At 54.0% G+C, this 19,910-nt stretch overlaps 7 protein-coding genes and 3 pseudogenes across 7 annotated transcripts, besides 24 other annotated features; all 10 read left to right on the forward strand.

The window, feature by feature from the left end:
• Positions 1 to 524: a sequence feature (heterozygous, non-Esmeraldo-like haplotype).
• Positions 525 to 1,253: a sequence feature (areas merged during assembly that could not be assigned to a particular haplotype. This can correspond to areas where the two haplotypes were merged or to regions with more than two copies in the genome that were merged during assembly.).
• On the forward strand, positions 697 to 1,314 carry Tc00.1047053506321.10 (mucin TcMUCII, putative; the record flags this gene model as incomplete). The annotated part of the gene is made up of 1 exon (XM_814292.1): positions 697 to 1,314. One exon carries the CDS (start codon positions 697 to 699, stop codon positions 1,312 to 1,314), a length of 618 nt encoding a protein of 205 aa, XP_819385.1.
• Positions 1,107 to 1,148: a microsatellite.
• Positions 1,254 to 1,866: a sequence feature (heterozygous, non-Esmeraldo-like haplotype).
• On the forward strand, positions 1,750 to 2,550 carry Tc00.1047053506321.20 (mucin-associated surface protein (MASP), putative; the record flags this gene model as incomplete). Its single annotated transcript, XM_814293.1, has 1 exon — positions 1,750 to 2,550. One exon carries the CDS (start codon positions 1,750 to 1,752, stop codon positions 2,548 to 2,550), a length of 801 nt encoding a protein of 266 aa, XP_819386.1.
• Positions 1,867 to 2,235: a sequence feature (areas not merged during assembly with more than two copies in the genome that could not be assigned to a particular haplotype).
• Positions 2,143 to 2,210: a sequence feature (GA-rich).
• Positions 2,236 to 3,227: a sequence feature (heterozygous, Esmeraldo-like haplotype).
• On the forward strand, positions 2,863 to 3,177 carry Tc00.1047053506321.30 (uncharacterized protein; the record flags this gene model as incomplete). Its single annotated transcript, XM_814294.1, has 1 exon — positions 2,863 to 3,177. One exon carries the CDS (start codon positions 2,863 to 2,865, stop codon positions 3,175 to 3,177), a length of 315 nt encoding a protein of 104 aa, XP_819387.1.
• Positions 3,228 to 5,527: a sequence feature (areas not merged during assembly with more than two copies in the genome that could not be assigned to a particular haplotype).
• Positions 5,528 to 6,979: a sequence feature (haploid, Esmeraldo-like haplotype).
• Tc00.1047053506321.40 (mucin TcMUCII, putative) lies at positions 6,150 to 7,085 on the forward strand (the record flags this gene model as incomplete). The annotated part of the gene is made up of 1 exon (XM_814295.1): positions 6,150 to 7,085. The coding sequence occupies one exon, from the start codon at positions 6,150 to 6,152 to the stop codon at positions 7,083 to 7,085; it is 936 nt and encodes a 311-aa protein (XP_819388.1).
• Positions 6,980 to 6,999: a sequence feature (heterozygous, Esmeraldo-like haplotype).
• Positions 7,000 to 7,680: a sequence feature (areas merged during assembly that could not be assigned to a particular haplotype. This can correspond to areas where the two haplotypes were merged or to regions with more than two copies in the genome that were merged during assembly.).
• On the forward strand, positions 7,511 to 9,190 carry Tc00.1047053506321.50 (mucin-associated surface protein (MASP), putative; the record flags this gene model as incomplete). Its single annotated transcript, XM_814296.1, has 1 exon — positions 7,511 to 9,190. One exon carries the CDS (start codon positions 7,511 to 7,513, stop codon positions 9,188 to 9,190), a length of 1,680 nt encoding a protein of 559 aa, XP_819389.1.
• Positions 7,681 to 9,632: a sequence feature (heterozygous, Esmeraldo-like haplotype).
• Positions 9,459 to 9,482: a microsatellite.
• Positions 9,633 to 9,840: a sequence feature (areas merged during assembly that could not be assigned to a particular haplotype. This can correspond to areas where the two haplotypes were merged or to regions with more than two copies in the genome that were merged during assembly.).
• Tc00.1047053506321.60 lies at positions 9,735 to 10,904 on the forward strand (annotated as a pseudogene).
• Positions 9,841 to 15,094: a sequence feature (areas not merged during assembly with more than two copies in the genome that could not be assigned to a particular haplotype).
• Positions 12,067 to 13,914, forward strand: Tc00.1047053506321.90 (annotated as a pseudogene).
• On the forward strand, positions 14,317 to 15,030 carry Tc00.1047053506321.101 (annotated as a pseudogene).
• Positions 15,095 to 16,023: a sequence feature (heterozygous, non-Esmeraldo-like haplotype).
• On the forward strand, positions 15,808 to 16,470 carry Tc00.1047053506321.110 (mucin TcMUCII, putative; the record flags this gene model as incomplete). The annotated part of the gene is made up of 1 exon (XM_814297.1): positions 15,808 to 16,470. One exon carries the CDS (start codon positions 15,808 to 15,810, stop codon positions 16,468 to 16,470), a length of 663 nt encoding a protein of 220 aa, XP_819390.1.
• Positions 16,024 to 16,107: a sequence feature (areas not merged during assembly with more than two copies in the genome that could not be assigned to a particular haplotype).
• Positions 16,108 to 16,378: a sequence feature (haploid, Esmeraldo-like haplotype).
• Positions 16,267 to 16,334: a microsatellite.
• Positions 16,379 to 16,517: a sequence feature (heterozygous, Esmeraldo-like haplotype).
• Positions 16,518 to 17,206: a sequence feature (areas merged during assembly that could not be assigned to a particular haplotype. This can correspond to areas where the two haplotypes were merged or to regions with more than two copies in the genome that were merged during assembly.).
• On the forward strand, positions 17,012 to 18,211 carry Tc00.1047053506321.120 (mucin-associated surface protein (MASP), putative; the record flags this gene model as incomplete). The annotated part of the gene is made up of 1 exon (XM_814298.1): positions 17,012 to 18,211. The coding sequence occupies one exon, from the start codon at positions 17,012 to 17,014 to the stop codon at positions 18,209 to 18,211; it is 1,200 nt and encodes a 399-aa protein (XP_819391.1).
• Positions 17,207 to 17,257: a sequence feature (heterozygous, non-Esmeraldo-like haplotype).
• Positions 17,258 to 17,599: a sequence feature (haploid, Esmeraldo-like haplotype).
• Positions 17,600 to 19,910: part of a sequence feature (areas not merged during assembly with more than two copies in the genome that could not be assigned to a particular haplotype) that runs on past the window's edge.

Below are 19,910 nucleotides of genomic sequence, written 5' to 3' on the forward strand. Positions count from 1 at the left end.
ATCCCCAACACACGACCCAGGCATGAAGGTTTACCCTCCGCAAAAAATCAAAAACAACAAAACAACATATGCACACATCTGCCAACATCCAAACAGAAACACAAATAAATGGATGCTTGCATTATGCCATTCCTTGCGCTTATTTTTTTGAGTGTGCAGCTGCTGCGATGGCTGTGGCCGGGCCTGCATGAAGTGGTGTGCGCTGAATATGAACGAAGGCCTATGGCAACTAAATTGTTTTTGTGATGAATGTTGGCTGCACTTCCCGTGGACCAACAATCCACGTGGTGTGCGGGGATCTCTCCTCTTTTTATTGTTACTTTGCTTTTGTGTTGCTGTGGGCGCTGCACCTCCTCTTGTGTGTGTTCTTACCCTCCGTGAGGGGTGCAGGCACGACGGACCGCTCTCGCCGTATGTGCACGCGGTGGAGCCTTGTCTGCCGCTCCTGTTTGCTTCTCCTCTTCCATCTGTGTGTTGGTGTTGCGGCAGCTCTGTGTGTGTGTGTGTGCCTGCTGCCGTGGATTGGAGTGTGTGTCGTGCGTGGTGTGCGGCGTACGGTGCATGCCTGGCTGCTGCACTCTCCTCATGTGGTGTGCCCTCTGTGTGTGTGTCTGCCGCACCTCTCGTCTCCCCTGTTGCTCTCCATGTCCCTCACTGTGCAGATCAGCTCCACACCACTGAACGACCACACTCACGATGATGACGTGCCATCTGCTGTGCGCCCTGTTGGTGCTCGCCCTGTGCTGCTGCCCATGTGTCTTCACGACATCGGTTATTTCGGAAAAAGATGCCCCCGATGGACAGCCCACACAATCAGAGGATAAAAGTCGGGAGGCCGGTCCTTCTGGTCCAAATATCCCTAAAGTCCCGAACCAGGACATTGCCGGCGTCTCAGCTCAGCCTGTTACAGCCGTTGCGGGAGGGGGATCAGGCGTGTTGTCCAATACAGAAGATAAAAAAACTGCGTCTGTTCAGCCAGTGCCAGACGGTAGGAACACCGGCTCTACAGGATCAACGGGTAATTCCAATAATTCGGTGGAAACAAATCAGGACCGTGATTCGGAAACGCTAAAACATAATAAAGATGCCACGGAAGAGGCACCAAATACGACTACCACAACCACTACTACGACTACAACTACAACCACAGAGGCACCAAGTAATACGGCCATGAATACAGAGGCACCAAACACAACGACCACCCGCTCACCGTTACGTCTTCGCGAAGTCGACGGCAGCCTCAGCAGCTCTGCGTGGGTGTGTGCCCCGCTGGTGCTTGCCGCATCCGCGCTGGCGTACACCGCTCTGGGCTGAAGAGGTGTGTGCGTGCCAGCACCCAACCGCGGGGATTTGTGCGCGTGTGTTGTGGTTCACTGTATAAAATAAGAGAAAATAATAATTGTGTTTTGCTTCACTTGCTTCTGCTGCCGTGCTGTGTGCTCCGCGTTGTGCCCCGCATTCGTTCACATTGAACGCATCGCGGACACACTCATAAGTATGCGCACTGGAGCCCTGGGTTTGTTTTTCTTTTTAATTATTGTTTTTTATTGCTTTTTAAACTTGTGGTTTGCGGGGCGGTGTGCGAGCTCTGCAATCGTAGTGATTCCATCTGTCTCGTGGTGTGTGCGCTGCTGCTGCTGGGGTGCTGCCATTTGTTGCTGTGCGTGGTGTAGCGGCTGTGTTTATCTTTTTGCTTTGTCTTTACGGAGAGTTACTTTTGCACTAGGCTGCGCGCAAGAGACAGGAGTGATGGCGATGATGACTGGCCGTGTGCTGCTGGTGTGTGCCCTCTGCGTGCTGTGGTGCGGTGTCTGCGGTGGTGGACTTGCTGAAACAACTCAGGGTCTTTTGGATACTGCGTCCGAAGAGAGCGAGAGTCCTAAAAAAAACAAAGATACTGGTGGTAGTGCTGGAACAGATGGCCCAACCGCTGAAACGAAAGCTCCACAAGCAGCAGACCGAGGGTCGAAGGAGCAGGAGGGCACAGTGGAACAAGCAGCAGCATCGGTGCCAGGCGTAACGGGAGCGGGAGCGGGGATGGAGACGGCACCACAACCCGGAAGAGAAGCAACAGAATCGGCAAAAGGAACGAGGGGAAACAAGGAGGAAACGAAAAAAGAAGAGGAGAGTGAAAAGGAATTGGAGGAGGGAGAAGAGGAAGAGGAAGAGAAAAAAGAGGAAGAAAGGGAGAAGGAAAAGAAAGAAGAAGACGATACCGACGCCAAAAAGGGGATTTCAGCAGACAGTCAAGAGCAGCGAAGTTTACCCTCTGGTGCGGAGGGAGCATCGAATCAAACAAAGCCTAAAAGCGCTCAAACAACTGACGTCAATGACCCCGCAGCTGAAGGTGCAGGGAAAAGAAAAGAAAAACAAAATGAAAATAAAGAAGCCAATCCGAAGAAAACACCAGTCGAAGCCACAGCAATGAAAACGACAACGGCTACCCCTGGCGACAGTGACAGCAGCACCGCGGTCCCCCACACCACCTCCCCTCTTTTGCTTCTTCTTGTTTTTGCGTGTGCGGCTGCGGCTGCGGTGGTGGCCGCGTGAGAGTGAGTGAGAGAGAGCCATGCACCGCCCGCACACACACTCGTCTTTCACCCACTCTGTGTGTGTGTCCCCTTGCATGGACTCTCGCCCTCACCTCATCCCACGAAGCACACACATAATGTGCCCATTGTATATATTGCATGCACACCCATGCAGGCCCGTTGGTGCTCTCTTTTGCACCACACGCACCGCTGCCGTCCTGCCTGGCTGCATGGGCTGAGCACCGTAACTGTTTCTGTTTTGTTTTTATTGAATTGAGTGGGCGACCTCTCTCTCTCTCTCCCTGTGTGTGTGTTTTGCTTTACGGGAGCAATGAGAGTGTGTGCGCTGGTCGTCCCACGCTTCGGCTTTTTGTTTTGTTTTTTGTTTTTCTTCCTTGAGTCTCTGCTTGTGTTGAGGGTGCACGCATCCATTGCACGTTTATTGATTTGTGGCTTGCTTTTTGGACGCCTGATTTTTTTTATGCTTTCTTATACGGTTTCTCTCTTGTTATTAGTGTGTCAGCCCCTTGTGGCTTTGGCAAGCCACCAATTGCTCTCTTCCACATACACCTTGCGTCAGTGGGTCCACGTCACCCCGCGGCCTGCAGCACTTCTGGTGCTGCTGTTGATGTTGCCTGCGATGTGATTTGCCGGCGGTTGCCTCGTTGTCATCCTGACGTATCCCTGTTTTCTTGTCGATGTGGCGCCTGCCGACAACGCGCGGCAACTCCGGTTGTGGTGAGGGTCGTGCGTCTCAAAGCGCAGGATGCGTCGCGGGTGTGCAGCCTCGCTTGTAAGCACCGATGGGTGTCTGTCCCCGTGAAGACGTCATTAACGGAGCCGTGTGGCAGCAGGAGGCTCTGCGACATTTGTTTGTGTTCCACAGCGACTTTATTGGACGGTACTTTTGCTTTGCAGCTCTTGGGACGTTTGTGGGAGAAGGTGGGAGGCTGAGGGCATTAGGACTGAATTCATTTGAGTGGCTGCGTTCCGTTGACTTGCGGCCAGTCGTGGCACTCTTTTGTGGTTTGGCCGCTCGTCTCCTTCTTTGCTTTCCACCGCAGCACGTGGAGGCCACTGATCCGAAGAACATTTGTTTGACCGAGTGTGAGCCGCTGCCGTGCGTGGGGCATGGAGTGACGAATACTTCTGTTTGGCGTGTCGCGGTGTGTCGGAATGATGTTTGGATGACTTGTGAGGGGTGTTGTTTGTGGTTTTTTGTGTCTTCTCTGGTGGAGCCGACATGTGTGCGGGGATTGTGGCATTGCTGGCTGACAGCTCCACGTCACTTTTCAGCATTTCTGGATGTGCTGAGGAATGACGGCTGGCGACCAGCGTGTTGTTGCTGCCGGTGGGAATAAGTGCATCGGGAATAGGCCGTTTTCTCTTTTCCGTGCTGGAGCCGACGAACTGGCACGAGGGCACCGGCTGCAGGCTGCTTGCCAGCACGTGTGAGCAGCGGATGCATGCACACACAGACGCTCATCGCAAGAGCGGGTGCAATCACAGTGGCCTTTAGTGGCGTGCTTTTGTGAACGTCAGCCCATCGAAGAATGTGTGAAGCAAACGGCTGACTGCACAAGAGGAAAATAAGTGCGTGCACTGTGCCGTGTTTCAGCGTCGATGGCAGAGCGGCAGGAAGCCCGTGCTGGCAACTGAGATCTTTGCGTCGCGAGGGATGTCGGTGTTGATTTTGGATCGTCGAGGGTGAAGTGATTTTGCTGCTGCCCGTGTGTGTGTGGCCACTCCGGCAGAGGGCGGACACAAAAGGGAGGGATGCAGGCGCTGCGTGTGTGTGTGCAGGTGCCATGCAACAACGTCACAGCGAACATGCTGCGACTTGGTGACCCTCACATCGTTGTGGTCCTCACGAACAGCCGAGGCACGGCCCACACCGATGCACTTAGTGGACGGAGTGAGGCATCTTTTGAGGCGCTGCAGGGAACAGGATGTGTTGACGCAGCCACGACGTGCATGGAGTGTCACGATGGCACAGTCGGCTGTGGCCGGTGGAATATTTACTTCTCGGAGGCAACAGAGAGAGAGAGAGAGGGCTGCTCCTGCTGCTGGCGTCGTTGCTGCCTTTTGTGGCCTCCCATGCCGATTATTGTCTGTCCCCTGATCATGGGTGGCATGCCTCCACTAGTGACGTCGTCTGCAGGCATTTCACAGCACCAGTGAAACACACATCACGTCGCATGCTTTGGCTGCGGATGTGGTGTCGTGAATGCAGCCGGCATTATTTTGCCCGACTCCTTTTCACTGCTTTGCGACAAATAGATGCGTCCCCGCCCGAGTCATTCACTGCAGCTCCGTGTGTTGTACTGCCAGCACAAGACTCTCTTGTTGTCTGACGCCTGGCTGACAGTCCAACACCACTGCGCTGGGGCATGCAAGGATGTGGACTGCCGCTCACGGTGTTGGGCACCGCTGTTTGGATGCGGCGGCCACACGAGCGGATGTATTGTGGCACAATCAAATGCGTGAAATACGCGGAATCACAGCGGCTGCAATAATATCAGCGGTGTGGCACAACGGAGTATTTGAGAGGGTGATGCATGATGAATCACAGTGGGCGGCATGCGAGGGAAGTGCACCGCGACAGAGCGTCATCCCGCCCTCAGCCCGCAGGGGAATGTACACCCAGAAGAATATATGGACGAGACACCACCAAACAGACATGCCCTTCCATGCACCAATAAATAGGAGCGATCGTGCGTTCTGGTGTGTGGGAGTCCACTCACATATTATTTGTTTCCACCACAATAAACGGTGAGGAATCAGGTGCCACAGCAACGAAAGGAAAAACAAACATCTATTGCAACACTTAACCAGCGAAAGGCAGGAAAAACACAAACCGAATTCTTGGCCGCACCAACACAAGAAACATTCACAAGAGGAAAAACATAATTGTGCACCCTGCAGGAATCCCCAACACACGACCCAGGCATGAAGGTTTGCCCTCCGCAAAAACAAAAACAACAAAACAACATATGCACACATCTGCCAACATCCAAACAGAAACACAAATAAATGGATGCTTGCATTATGCCATTCCTTGCGCTTATTTTTTTGAGTGTGCAGCTGCTGCGATGGCTGTGGCCGGGCCTGCATGAAGTGGTGTGCGCTGAATATGGACGAAGGCCTATGGCAACTAAATTGTTTTTGTGATGAATGTTGGCTGCACTTCCCGTGGACCAACAATCCACGTGGTGTGCGGAGATCTCCTTTTTTTATTGTTACTTTGCTTTTGTGCTGCTGTGGGCGCTGCACCTCCTCTTGTGTGTGTTCTTACCCTCCGTGAGGGGTGCCGACGCGACGGACCGCTCTCGCCGCATTTGCATGCGGTGGAGCCTTGTGTGCCGCTCCTGTTTGCTTCTCCCTCTTCCATCTGCGTGTTGGTGTTGCGGCAGCTCTGTGTGTGTGTGTGTGCCTGTTGCCGTGGATTGGAGTGTGTGTCGTGCGTGGTGTGCGGCGTACGGTGCATGCCTGGCTGCTGCCCTCTCCTCATGTGGTGTGCCCTCTGTGTGTGTCTGCCGCACCTCTCGTCTCCCCTGTTGCTCTCCATGTCCCTCACTGTGCAGATCAGCTCCACACCACTGAACGACCACACTCACGATGATGACGTGCCATCTGCTCTGCGCCCTGTTGATGCTTGCCCTGTGCTGCTGCCCGTCCGTGTGCGTGGGAGCGAGTGAAGGTAAGCTTAGCGACCCCGGTGAGCACCCCAATCCACAAAAGGATGTAAGTGAAACTAACGGTAATCCCAAGGGAACTCAAGGGATCCAAGACCTGACGACCAAAATGCCAAAGGATCAAGTTGAAAACGATGCGAAAAGCAAACAAGGTCCGCCATCCGCTCCGCAAGGGCAACCAGTAGATGAAAATCGTCTTGGTTTAGAGATCCCTGAGCTGAACGCAGCAGGTTCCACCAATACGCCAGGGTCAAAGACTCCGGAAAAAAATGCAGGTCTGTCAGAAGATGCGTCCGGTTTGCAGGGGATAACAAATCCAAAAAACACTCTGTCTATTTCACCTGGTACGGCCACTACTGGACAGACACCAGTTCCGCCAGCTCCGCCAGAGGCAATAAGTTTGGCGAGCGATAATCCAGAGTCATCAGACTTGGCGAAACAGTCCGCACAGACACAAGTTAAGACCGGTCAGTCAGAGTTGCCAAGTCTGGGTTCCGCTGCGGAAGCGGGAGATAATGCCAGAGATGGACAAAGTTTGACCGGTGCGGAACCTCAATCAAGTGACGCGAGTAATACAGTACAGACAGAAAGCAAGAGGACGACAAAGCCACAAAGTCCCACAAGTCCGTCCGCAGACCAAACAGATCGGAACGCCGAAGATCATGCCCAGACGACCACGACCACCACTGCGCCAGAGGCACCAAGTAATACGGCCATGACTACAGAGGCGCCAACCACGACGACCACCCGCGCACCGTCACATCTTCGCGAAATCGAAGGCAGCCTCAGCAGCTCTGCGTGGGTGTGTGCCCCGCTGCTGCTCGCCGTATCCGCGCTGGCGTACACCACTCTGGGCTGAAGAATTGTGTGCGGGCTGTGCGTGCCACCACTCAACCGCGGGGATTTGTGCGTCTACTGTGGTCCGATGTAAATAAATAAGAGAAAATAATGATTGTGTTTTGCTTCACTTGCTTCCGCTGCCGTGCTGTGTGCTCCGCGTTGTGCCCCGCATCCGTCACGTTGAACGCGTCCCAGACACACTCATATGCACGCGCAGCGGAGCCTTGGGTGTGTCTTTTTTTTTTAACCTTTTTTTTTTTTTCTTGCAGGTGTTGTGCGAGTTTTGGATTTGTTCTGGTTCCATTTGTGTAATGGTTTGTGCGCTGCCGCTGCTGGGCTGCTGCCATTTGTTACTGTGTAGCGGCCGTGTCTCTTCTTTTTCTCTCGCTCTGCGTTGACGGGGCGTTAGTTTGTGCTGAAGGCTACACGCAAGTGACAGGAGTGATGGCGATGATGATGAGTGGCCGTGTGCTGCTGGTGTGTGCCCTCTGCGTGCTGTGGTGCGGTGCCGGCGGTGGCTACGGGCTCCCTGCGGGTTACTGCGCTGATGGTGGATTGGACGACGTGAAGCCTGCGAAGGGAATGGATGACGAAGTGGTGCTTATGAAGAGGGAATGCGTGCCGAGTACAGCCTTCCGGGGAGTAGTAACGGCAGTGCTGGCTGGTGAGGACAGCGATTTGAATTCACCTGGTGCTGGCGTTGGCACAAGCGGAAAGCGCAACAGTGATGCAGAAGAATCACCGGTCGTTGATGCAGAGAGCGGGCTGACGCCCAGCGGCAGTGGGGCCGCATCAACGGCTTCATCTCCTGCTGTTGCTGATAAAGACGGTGCCAGCAGAGCTCCTGTATTGGGTGCTGTTGGTCCCAACCAGCAGCCCGCAGTTGTCTCCGGCGGCCAAGACGATTCTTCCTATGGAGGACGTGAGGAAAAAGAAAGGGAGGACGCAGTCTCAGCAGGCTGCGGCGAAGAGCCGTCAAGCCCGAAAGTGTGCCCTCAACCGCGACTTGTTGGTGTGGAGTTGACACCTCGCGCCATGGAAGAGAAGCGTGGACAAAAAGACAATGCGTCAGTTACAAATAATCAGAGCGAGGGGACACAACAGGAAGACGGAGTACCGCACGTGCCAGAGACAAGAGCGAGCGTGCAGACACCTCCAGCACCAGCGCCAGAAGAAGGACATCCAGAAAATGCGACGCAGCCGTTCGGGGCCTCAGAAGAGCATGCGACTGCACCCAGCTCGAGTCTCACACGGGATGCATCAAACGGCGACAGTCAAAGACAAATACCGCAGCCTCAAACAACGACTGGCACTAAACAGACTGTGCCCGTGTTACAGGGAGTCCCAGAAGGGGTTCAGGAGGACCAGAAAAATGTGGAAGATGGAAAAAAAACAAATCAGGTGGATTCGACTGGCAGCGCGCACAATGCAGAGCATGACTCTGCAGCTGAAACACATGAATTATTGACTGCCTCAAGCAACACTCGTTCTTCCGGAGCTCCGGGAAAGGAACCTGCTTCAAAGTCGCTTTCTGGAAATTTGCGATCGTCCACGGCTGGAGCAGCAGAACAGGCAAAAGCACCGGCACAAGGAGGCGCAGAGGAGAAGAAGGCACCGGAAGAAAAAGAAATATCCGAGGAATCGCCGCCAACAGCAGCAGAAGTAGACGCACCAGGAGGTCCATCAGATCCGCCACCGAAACCACTGCCACAGAGCGCATTGCCATCCTCAAAGGAAGTCCAAGATACCATGCAGTCAACTGAAGATCCGCAGACAAAAGGCATTGAACCAACAACAGATGCAAGGCAGAATGCACTAACTGAGGGTCAGGCAGAAACAACCTCACCATCTTCTCCTGCGGATGATGCTGCCGCCAATGACGCTGACGAAAGCAATGCAGAGATTGCAAACGATGGTTCAGCAGTTCATGCTGGAGTGCCGGAGGAAGAAGAAAATCAAGAACAAGTGGATGGAAGCGACAAACAAACATCATTTATATCCACTGCCAAAAAATATAATACAACGATTGAAGACAGTGACGGCAGCACCGTCGTCTCCCACGCCACCTCCCCTCTTCTTCTTTTTGTTGCGTGTGCGGGTGCTGCTGCGGTGGTGGCCGCGTGAGAGTGAGTGAGAGAGAGCGATGCACCGCCCGCAAACACACTCGTCTTTCACTCACTCTCTGTGTGTGTCCACTTGCATGGACTCTCGCCCTCACCTCATCCCAACGCAGCACACACACAATGTGCCCATTGTATATATTGCATGCACACCCATGCAGGCCCGCTGGTGCCCTCTTTTGCACGACACGCACCGCTGCCGTCCTGCCTGGCTGCATGGGCTGAGCACCGTAACTGTTTCTGTTTTGTTTCTATTGCATTGAGTGGGCGACCTCTCTCTCTCTCTCTCTCTCCCTGTGTGTGTGTTTTGCTTTACGGGAGCAATGAGAGTGTGTGCGCTGGTCGTCCCACGGTTCGGCTTCTTGTTTTTTTTATTGTTTTACTTGTGTTGTGGTTGAGTGCACCCATTAACTTTTTTTGTGGATTATTGGGTTGCTTTGACTTCGGAGACTTGGATTTTTGTTTTTGTTTTTCTACTGTTTTGTTTTTGTTGAGGAAGCGTCAGCCTCTTGTATTCTTGTCAAGCCACTAAGCTTTTATTTGACTTTTGGCGTGCGTCCGTTGATCCACGTTAACCCCACGGTCTGCATCGCTTCTGGTGCTGCTATTGATGATTTCTGCGATGTGATTTGCCAGCGGATGCCTTGCTTTCATCCTGAAGTATTCCTTATTTCGTGACGATGTGGTCTCCTCCGACAGCAAGGTTTATCTCGTTTACGGTGGGGAGAATGCATCTCAGGGCGCTGGACGCGTTGCAGGTGTGCAGCGGCGTCTGGAAGGATCCATGGGTGCCCGTCCGCATTAAGACGTCAATAACGAACCCGTGTGACAGCACAAGGCACTGCGTCTTCTCCTGGTCTCACGCAATGAATTCATTGAATGACAATCGCCACTGTGAGGATGTTGTTCCTTCCTCTGCACACGGTAACCTCGTTGCCGAGGATACTGTCCCTGCTGCTGTCAAACCGCATGAGGATCGTCTGCTCGTCCAGCCACTGGAGGGTCCGTTGATTGTGCCCCCATCTGCCACGGGCAGCGTTTGCGGTTGGTTTGTGGTGCCTGCTGGGCATCGTTCCATTGGTGTTGCCAATGCTGACATGGTGCTGTCCGTGGCTGCGGCGCTGGGTGGTGTGTGGGCACTGCCGTGCGTCACGCTGGAGGATGGCCGTCCAGTCGCTGGCGCCATGCACTTTGCCTGTCAGTTTTATTTCACGGATGCATCGCCACCCGCATCGCCGCGCACCTGATGGCCCATGCTGTCGGGTTCACCTGCCCGCACATGGCAGGCCGCAGCATGGTGAGGCATGTTGCCGGTGTGCGTGTCAGGGCGCTGTTGGTGATGGTGCGCTCGACGAATGCCGCGATGGCAGCGAGGGAGCACCACGACTGCGACGACATTGATGGCATGGAGCTGCAGGATGGCGATGGGACGGGAGGACGCTGGAGTCGCACTTGTGGCAGCGCCACGCGAGGGATGAGTGGATGGCAGCGATTGTGGGTACCGGCTACTGCACGGAGCTGACGCTGCTGCATCGGCTGCCTTGGGCTGCATGAAGGTGAAGTGGGAGATGGCGGAGCCGATGCGTTGGTGCACGAATTCGGGCTGTGAGCTGCTGCAGAAGAAGCGCTCCGCACTGAACATGAGTGAATATTGCTACATGGTCTGCAACAGAGACGATGGTGTCAAACGCTGCGCGTCGGATCGTTATTCCCGCGGTTGGTATTTGGGGAGCATCCATGAGATGTCAGCCAAACGCCCGATGGACAGTTGCGCCATCACTGATCCCGCACTGGCTGTGAGGGATATTGAGGCTGTTATTTGGAGAGGAGAATTTTTGTCTGCGATGCCTGGGGATGAGCCCTCTTCGTGGTCTATGGAAACGCTTCCCAACAACACGACGGATGCGAGGAACCCGGAGGAGACATATTTCAGTGCTGCCTTGCATGCGGCATTGAGGTGCCTCGGCATGCAGGTACATCTGGAAGTGACTGAAAAGGGTAACGTCCGTTGTGTTCCATGCACGGACGGGGCGACGGCTGCGTGGGCCACTCCACCCTACGATGAGGGAAAAGTTATTTGCCGTGACCACGCGCAGGTGTGCACGATATCCGCGACTGGCGGTAGCCTACTTGCAGTGGTTCCGTGGGGTGGCGATGTGAGAGGGTGTGGAGCGTGACGGTTTCACCGGCATCTACTGAACAAGGATTGCCAGGGGCATCCGTCCCCGTTGCGGAGAGCATTGAGACCGACCGCGGCACACCACCGAAGGATGTAGACACGGCTGCTCCTCATAAGAATCCGTTGACAGAGGAGAAGTGGATCCGGCCAGGATGCCCTGACAGACCGCAAGAAGCTTCTCTCGGCGGCAGGGACCGAAGCAGCAAGACGGACGGCAGGCAGGGCATGCCTCCGACTCCCGGTGATGGCACTGCTGCTGCTGCTTGTCCCTGTCCGCTGCTTCTTCTGCTTGCCTCTGCTGCCCCCGTGGCAACACTTCATCGATTTGCGGTGTGGACGGCATTGCGCTGCGAGGCGACTGCGCTTCCTCCTGCGTGGCCTGCACCCAGCACTGGAAGCTCAATAGAAAAACATTCATTTCAATGGGTCTCCTTCTCCATATGCATGTGCTGTGTCCGCTCCGTTTGACTTTTTATTTGAGATTGGTTGTATTTCCGGTGCACATAGCTCTTCCCGTGTTGGTTGCCGATGTGGGCCGCTGTATGGTAGTATGGCATTGCTTGTGTGTTTGTTAGGTTTTCTGAGACGCAAATACACAAAAAAAGGTGCGAGTGAAATGTGCGCACACAAGACACACACACGCATATCCAAGCACATTGTCTGTGTGACTTGTACTTGACATATTATGCAGAGCGGGTTGGTGCGAGCAAGGCCGTCGGAAGCGGGGCAGCCGCGTGAGCCCAGCAATGGCGTTTGTGGTTGTGTGCGGGATTATATATTCCACCAGATGCTTGACGCCGTTCATGGATTTTCCAAAGTTTTTTTTGCTATTCCCATGCTGCGGCTGTGCTAAACTGCTCACTGCGTCTTCATGATCTCATGGAACACGGCGTGACGCTGCTCGGGGACCTATGACACCGCGGCAGCCGATTATCAGTAGCCCTGCGCGCTACTTTTTTTCCGTGGAGGATGCGTCTATGAGCCGCGTGGCTGAGGATTGGATGGCAAATGTTACTTACAGGGATGCACACATCTTTGCGCTGGGGTGCACCCCGCATCGCAGTCCTCAGCAACCGGTGCGTGCTTGGATGGCGCCGAGGGCGATGCGTTTCAAGGACATTATTTTAGATTTCGCCGCCTCTGAGGTGCTGGTGTCCCACCTCAGCATGCAGAATGGGTTCCCTCAGCTGCTGTCGCCGCTGTCGACTCGAGAGTCCGTTTTGAACTTTGCGGAGTCACTTATTGTGGCGGTTTTTCACGCCATGAACAACTGTGTGCCTGTCATTTGCCACCAAAAAAGGGGCAACATCTGCCATGGGTTTGCCAGGACCTTCTTTGAGGGCTCACCAGGCAATACCACGACGAGCCGGATTTCACTTAGGGGCGCCGACAGCCGCGGCAACCCGGTGCGGATCATCGTTGATTGGGGCTTTGTCACGGTGATGCCGCTGATGCACCAACGCACATGTCAGTGTCTGCTTGATGAGCTGATGCCGCTGGGGAAGAAAGTGTATGAGCAGGCCTGTAAGAATTGTCTGGGGCAGACTCGAAGCGGCAGTAATTGGATGAGGAAGATGTGTGCCGGCGCTCGTACCGTCATTGTTTTCTTGCGCAGTGCGTGGAGGAGCCTTCGGTGACGCTGAAAAAACTCCACGCGTATCACCCGGGATTGGCGCAGGGCGTGGAGCCGAAGGCCAAGCTTGTGAGGTTGAGCAGTGCGGTGCGGGCTTCGCCGGAGTTTCGGGAGAGGCAAGCCAGACTGTCGCTGCACGTCGATATTTGCGCGAGGCTTGTGGCACAGTACCGGGAGAAGCGACTGGCGGAGGTGTGGGAGGTGGAACAAGACATCGCCGTTGGGCACAAACCCCTCAGGAAAAATCTGGATGGCGTGCGGCGCCTGACGAGGGATACCGCAACGCCCCGGCCAGTGTGACTGCGTCTTCTCCTGTTGCTTGTGACTGCGAGCAGCACCGATGAGTTGACGGAGGCCAGGAAGCAGCAGCTGATCCGAGAGGGTGGACTGACGCCCGACGCCCATTTGTTTGCGAACCTTGAGCATGTGACGAGGAGGGCCGGGAGCGTGCAACAATACAGCACGGCGTCGGTGCAGGGCGGACGGAGCACGAGTGCCTCTGCGAGCAACGCTGCAACGGACGGGGATCCGTTTCTGAAGCATGCCTGCTTACTGGTACGGCAGGCAGGAATAAGACGCTGCGGGTTGGGCTGTCGTTGGCATCGATGGAGCGCGATCATGCGATGAGGCCAAATGGCGCGAGTTGTGGTCAAAGCAGTGGAGCATGAGGGAAAAACGCCGAGCCATTTCAAGAGTGTGGTGGCAAATGGGAGAATCATCCTGATCTGGGTGGCGGTGGTGGGACGATTGCCCTCACAACTCCTCAGCGCATTGTGCTGCTTGTATTGGGTGGTGTGGCCTGCAGCGGGAGGCGCTCGGTCCATGAGATATCCAAAGGGTATGGCCGTGAGGTGGTCATTGGGGAAACCTCGCTGTCGCGTCCTGAGGTGTGTTTGTGCAGGGACTTGGCACTCTACGGCTCTGTGACTCACGGGCGAGACACGCACAGGAACGCATCGAGGGCCAAAGAGTGGGAAATATGCAACCACACACGATTGCGGGTGTCCATTGGGATTGTGTGCGCTTCTTCCTGCATTCCGTTCCTCTCCATAAAGCGCTTCATACGATACGCGTGTGTGTGTTTTAACGGCTGCACTGCTCGCCTTTTGCTTTTTTATTCTCACGTGTGCGGTTGCGGGTCATTTCCATGCAACTAAGAAGGCGGCTTAAAAAGGAAGGACATTTGTGGAGCATGCACCCACGGCTTCAGTGTTTATCCACTGGTGCTGGCCTTTCTTGCCAGGGCATTTGTGCACGCTTTTCCCTCCATTGTCTTTTTTTTTTTTTTGCACGGGAATCAACAGGTGGGCATTCGTGAGTGCTGCGGCGGGCTGTTGTTGCCCTCGCCGGGACGCGCTTAACGGCGTCAGCTCCATGACTTTTTGCACAAAAGGAATGGGAATTTCTCCGGATTCTCACCGCAGGCGCATGCCGTGGACGGCCGAAAAGGAGTGTGTGCCCGGTGTTGTTCATAGCTCCAAGGAAAAGATGGTGTTGGATGGCGCACAACGAGTGGATGTGGATTGTGTTGACCGTGCATCGCAGGTGTATCCGCTGGAGGCATTGCCGGCGGCCGTGGCCACATGCGAGTACAATACATGCAGAGGAAAGAACATTTTTAATTGCTCTCTTAGGCGTAATCCAATGTACTCAGGCAATGCTTTACTGCAAGGATTGGCCGGAGGGGACGTACGACGAGAACGCCACTCGCACCGTCATTCATTTCCTTTGCCACGGCAGTAACGCAGCCCGCGCCAATACGCCTTGCGGATTTTACGGGGTGGCATGCGCTGTTTCGCTTGGCGCCATTGTTCCCCCACCCCGAGCGTCGGTGCAGAACTCCCTGTCGATGCAAGTTCCTGTCGATTGCGGGCACACACCCATTGATTGATGCGGCCGACACCCAGCCCATTGATGGTGCTTCTGGCATGACCGCTGCACCGCCCCCAGCAGCTGGTGCAGTGGGACTGGGGACGAGAACACAGCAGACCAAATTCAGTCAGATGGTGCTGGAAGCCCTGTCAGCGTCTCGCCGACTCCAGCGACCAACCACACCACCGGCGAGCACAGAAATCGACGGGACAGGAGAGGAATCAAATTACTGCCAGGGAAACAATTGTTTTTTAACATCACTCCCAGTCAAACAGCCGGAAGAATTAACAACAACATCAGTCACCAACAATGACAAAGGAACAGCGACCACCGCCGACAGCGACAGCAGCACCGCGGTCTTCCACACCACTTCCCATCCTTTGTGTCTTATTTTTGCGTGTGTGTGCTGCTGCTGCGGTGGCGACTGTGCCTGCATGTAGTTGTGTGCGCTGAATATGAACGACGGCCAAAAGGCAACTGAATTATTTTTGTGATGAATGTTGGCTGCACTTCCCGTGGACCAACAATCCACGTGGTGTGCGGGGATCATTCCTTTTTTAATTGTTACTTTGCTTTTGTGTTGCTGTGTGCGCTGCACCTCCTCTTGTGTGTGTGTACCCTCCGTGAGGGGTGCAGACACGACGGACCGCTCTCGCCGTATGTGCATGCGGTGGAGCCTTGTGTGCCGCTCCTGTTTGCTTCTCCCTCTTCCATCTTTGTGTTGGTGTTGCGGCAGGGCTGTGTGTGTGTGTGTGCTGTCGTGGATTGGATTGTGTGGTGTGCGTGGTGTGCGGCGTACGGTGCATGCCTGGCTGCTGCCCTCTCCTCATGTGGTGTGCCCTCTGTGTGTGTCTGCCGCACCTCTCGTCTCCCCTGTTGCTCTCCATGTCCCTCACTGTGCAGATCAGCTCCACACCACTGAACGACCACACTCACGATGATGACGTGCCGTCTGCTGTGCGCCCTGTTGGTGCTCGCCCTGTGCTGCTGCCCTTCCGTGTGCATGACAGCGAGTGATGGCCACAAATCCACCGAACTGATTACATCGTCCTCTCAGTCACAAGTGCAAGGTGGTCTTGATAAGGGACAGGAATCAGTTAAGGGCCCTGGTGTGGAACCGGAAAATGGGAGGAGCGCTGAGGAAGGTTTAGGAAGTGAAGGAATTTCTTTGCCAACGAAAGCGGTTGCGGCCATCAGTGGACAGACAACAGGTGCGTCAGTTCTGCCAGGGACACCAATTCCGGCGAGCGATAATCCAGAGTCACCAGGCTTAGCGAATCAGTCCGCACAGACTCAAGAGGTGTTGCAGACAGGAAATGTGAGGAGCGGTGAGGAATTGTCGCAGAGTCAGGAATCTACCCTGCCAAGGGCACCAGAGAAGTCTGTTGAGGCGCCAACTACGACCACGACCACTACGACCGCTGCGCCAGCCACCACCAGCACCACCACCAGTACTACAACCACAGAGGCGCCAACCACGACGACCACCCGTGCACCGTCACATCTTCGCGAAATCGACGGCAGCCTCAGCAGCTCTGCGTGGGTGTGTGCCCCGCTGCTTCTTGCCGCATCCGCGCTGGCGTACACCGCTGTGGGCTGAAGAGGTGTGTATGGGCTGTGCGTGCCAGCACTCAACCGCGGGGATCTGTGTATGTCTACTGTGGTCCGATGTATAAAGCAAGAGTCATTATAATGATTGTTTTTTGCTTCAGTTGCTTCTGCTGCCTTGCTGTGTGCTCCACGTTGCTCCCCACATCCGTCACGTTGAACGCATCCCAGACACACTCATATGCACGACACGCATACTGCTGTTTGTGTGGACGCATTGTTGAAAATAGGTGCATGCGCACTGGAGCCACTTGGGTGCAGTTTTTTGTTTTTTGTTTTTACTGTTTTACTTTATTGCTGCTCGTTTACTTGTGTTCTGTCTTTCCTTGTTGCGTGTTTTTCTTTTTCTTGTGAGCTTTTTGCAGGGCGTTGTGTGTTTCTTGCACTTCATTTTTTCGATATTTCTCATGAAATGCGTGCTGCTGCTGCTGGTGTTTTTTACTGCGCCTTGTTTTTTGCTTTTGCTTTGCGTTGACTGGGAGTTAGTTTGTGCTGAAGGCTACACGCGAGTGACAGGAGTGATGTCGATGATAATGGCTGGCCGTGTGCTGCTGGTGTGTGCTCTCTGCGTGCTGTGGTGCGGTGCCGGCGGTGGCTACGCTGAGGATGTCGATGTTGTTTCTGGTGATCCCGGAACTCGTGGCGAACGTGGAGGTGGAACTGTCGGTCAAACTCCTCCCGCAGATGGGAGTAATGGTGGCAGTGGAGGTTCAAAGGCTGATATTCCTCATGGAAGTGAAAGTGAGCCTTTGGATTCTGCTTCTGATGAAGAATCATCATCTCTCGATATTGATCAGGAAGTGGGTCCGAATCCGCCTGAGGAAAATGTACCCCAAAAAGAAGTGGACCACATACGAAAACAGGATCACTCAGAATCAGGGCCTCAAGAGGCATTGCCGCCTGATGTGAATGGAACAGTGACACTTGATTCTGATGCACAATTACAGTTGTCCGATACAAAAAAAAACAAAAAAAAAACAAAAGTTCTTACTGATGTCGTTGGCGGTGAAATTGCGGACGGGGGAAAAGACAGTACTGGCCGCAATAACGGGTTGTCCCCTAATAAAAACTACCCCCAACCACTGCTAAAACAAAGAATCAAACAAGTATTACCACCAAAGGAACCTTCACCACCACCAGCAGATATATCACCGGCGCCACAAGAAGTTCCTACGGTAGTATCACCAACAGAGCGGTCACCAGCAATAACCGTTTCAGCAGGAGAAACAAACCCAACAGCATCAACAGACTCACAGAATACAACAGAAACAACAACCATGACGTCACCGTCAAACGCTGAAACGGCGCCTGAAGCAGAGGAAAAACCTTTAGGAAATGGTGAGCCAAGCCAAAACAGAAAAGACACGGACACACCAGATTCGATGAATGATTCAAATACAAGTCGTCCAGCGGAAACAGCAGCGTCATCTGTATCTAAAAGTGGCAGTGGTGGAGCTCAAAACAAGGAGGACAAGGTTGATAACGGCGCTCAACGGCCTAACAGCAGAGAACCACAAGACGGAATCGAAGGTGGTAATACCAACAACACTCCCACATCCACTGAGACAGCACCACAAAAGGCAGAAACAGTCAACAACTATCAAACAAATGATACATCTAAATCTCGCGACAGTGACAGCAGCAATGTGGTCTCCCACGCCACCTCCCCTCTTTTGCTTCTTCTTCTTGTTGTTGTGTGTGCGGCTGCGGCTGCGGCGGTGGTGGCCGCGTGAGAGTGAGTGAGAGAGAGCCGTGCACCGCCCGCACACACACTCGTCCTTCACTCACTCTCTCTCTGTGTGTGTCCCCTTGCATGGACTCTCGCCCTCACCTCATCCCAACGCAGCACACACATAATGTGCCCATTGTATATATGCATGCACACCCATGCAGGCCCGTTGGTGCTCTCTTTTGCACGACACGCACCGCTGCTGTCCTGCCTGGCTGCATGGGCGTAGCACCGTAACTGTTTCTGTTTTGTTTCCATTGCATTGAGTGGGCGACCTCTCTCTCTCTCTCTCCCTGTGTGTGTGTTTTGCTTTACGGGAGCAATGAGAGTGTGTGCGCTGGTCGTCCCACGGTTCGGCTTTTTATTTACTGTTTTACATGTGTTGTGGTTGAGTGCACCAATTAACTTTTTTTGTGGATTATTGGGTTGCTTTGACTTCGGAGACTTGGATTTTTGTTTTTGTTTTTCTACTGTTTTGTTTTTGTTGAGGAAGCGTCAGCCTCTTGTATTCTTGTCAAGCCACTAAGCTTTTATTTGACTTTTGGCGTGCGTCCGTTGATCCACGTTAACCCCACGGTCTGCATCGCTTTTGGTGCTGCTATTGATGATTTCTGCGATGTGATTTGTCGGCAGGTGTCTTGCTGTCAGCCTGACGTATTCTTCGTTCCCTGACGATTTGTTGCGTACCGACGGTGCGTGGGCGTCTCTGGTGATAGTGAGGGACGCGTTTCTCAGAGCGCAGGATGCGTCACGGGTGTGCGGCGTCGTTTGTAAGAAACGATGGGTGACCATCCGCATCCAGGCGTCATCAACGGACTGTGAGGACAGCATAAGGCACTGCGGCTTCTTTTGGTGTTGCACAAAGAATTTGTTGGACGGTGCGTTTGTCTTCAATCTTTTGCAGCTTTTGTGGGGGAGGGTGGGAGGTTGAGGGCATTAGGACTGAATTCATTTGAGTGGCTGCGTTCCGTTGAATTGCGGCCAGTCGTGGCACTCTTTTGTGGTTTGGCCGCTCGTCTCTTTTGTTTACTTCCCACTGCAGCACGTGGATAACACTTATCCGAAGAACATTTGTTTGACCGCGTGTGAGCTGCTGCCGTGCGTGGTGCATGGAATATGTGATTGTGTGGGGAGGTGCATTGGAGTGACGAATACTTCTGTTTGGCGTGTCGCGGTGTGTCGGAATGATGTTCGGAAAACATGTGAGGGTGTTGTTTGTGATTTGTGTTTCTTCTCTGGTGTAGTCGACATGTGTGCGGGGATTGTGGCATTGCTGGCTGACAGCTCCACGTCACTTTTCAGCATTCCTGGATGTGCTGAGGAATGACGGCTGGCGACCAGCGTGTTGTTGCTGCCGGTGGGAATAAGTGCATCGGGAATAGGCCATTTTCTCTTTTCCGTGCTGGAGCCGATGAACTGGCACGAGGGCACCGGCAGCAGGCTGCCTGCCAGCACGTGTGAGCAGCGGATGCATGCACACACAGACGCTCATCACAATAGCTTGTGCGATCACAGTGGCCTTTTGTGGCGTGCTTTTGTGAACGTCAGCCCATCGAAGAATGTGTGAAGCAAACGGCTGACTGCACAAGAGGAAAATAAGTGCGTGCACTGTGCCGTGTTTCAGCGTCGATGGCAGAGCGGCAGGAAGCCCGTGCTGGCAACAAAGATCTTTGCGTCGCGAGGGATGTCGGTGTCGATTTTGG

This window comes from Trypanosoma cruzi, genomic scaffold, assembly GCF_000209065.1.
Source record: "Trypanosoma cruzi strain CL Brener 1047053516431 genomic scaffold, whole genome shotgun sequence".
Lineage (NCBI taxonomy): Eukaryota > Euglenozoa > Kinetoplastea > Trypanosomatida > Trypanosomatidae > Trypanosoma > Trypanosoma cruzi.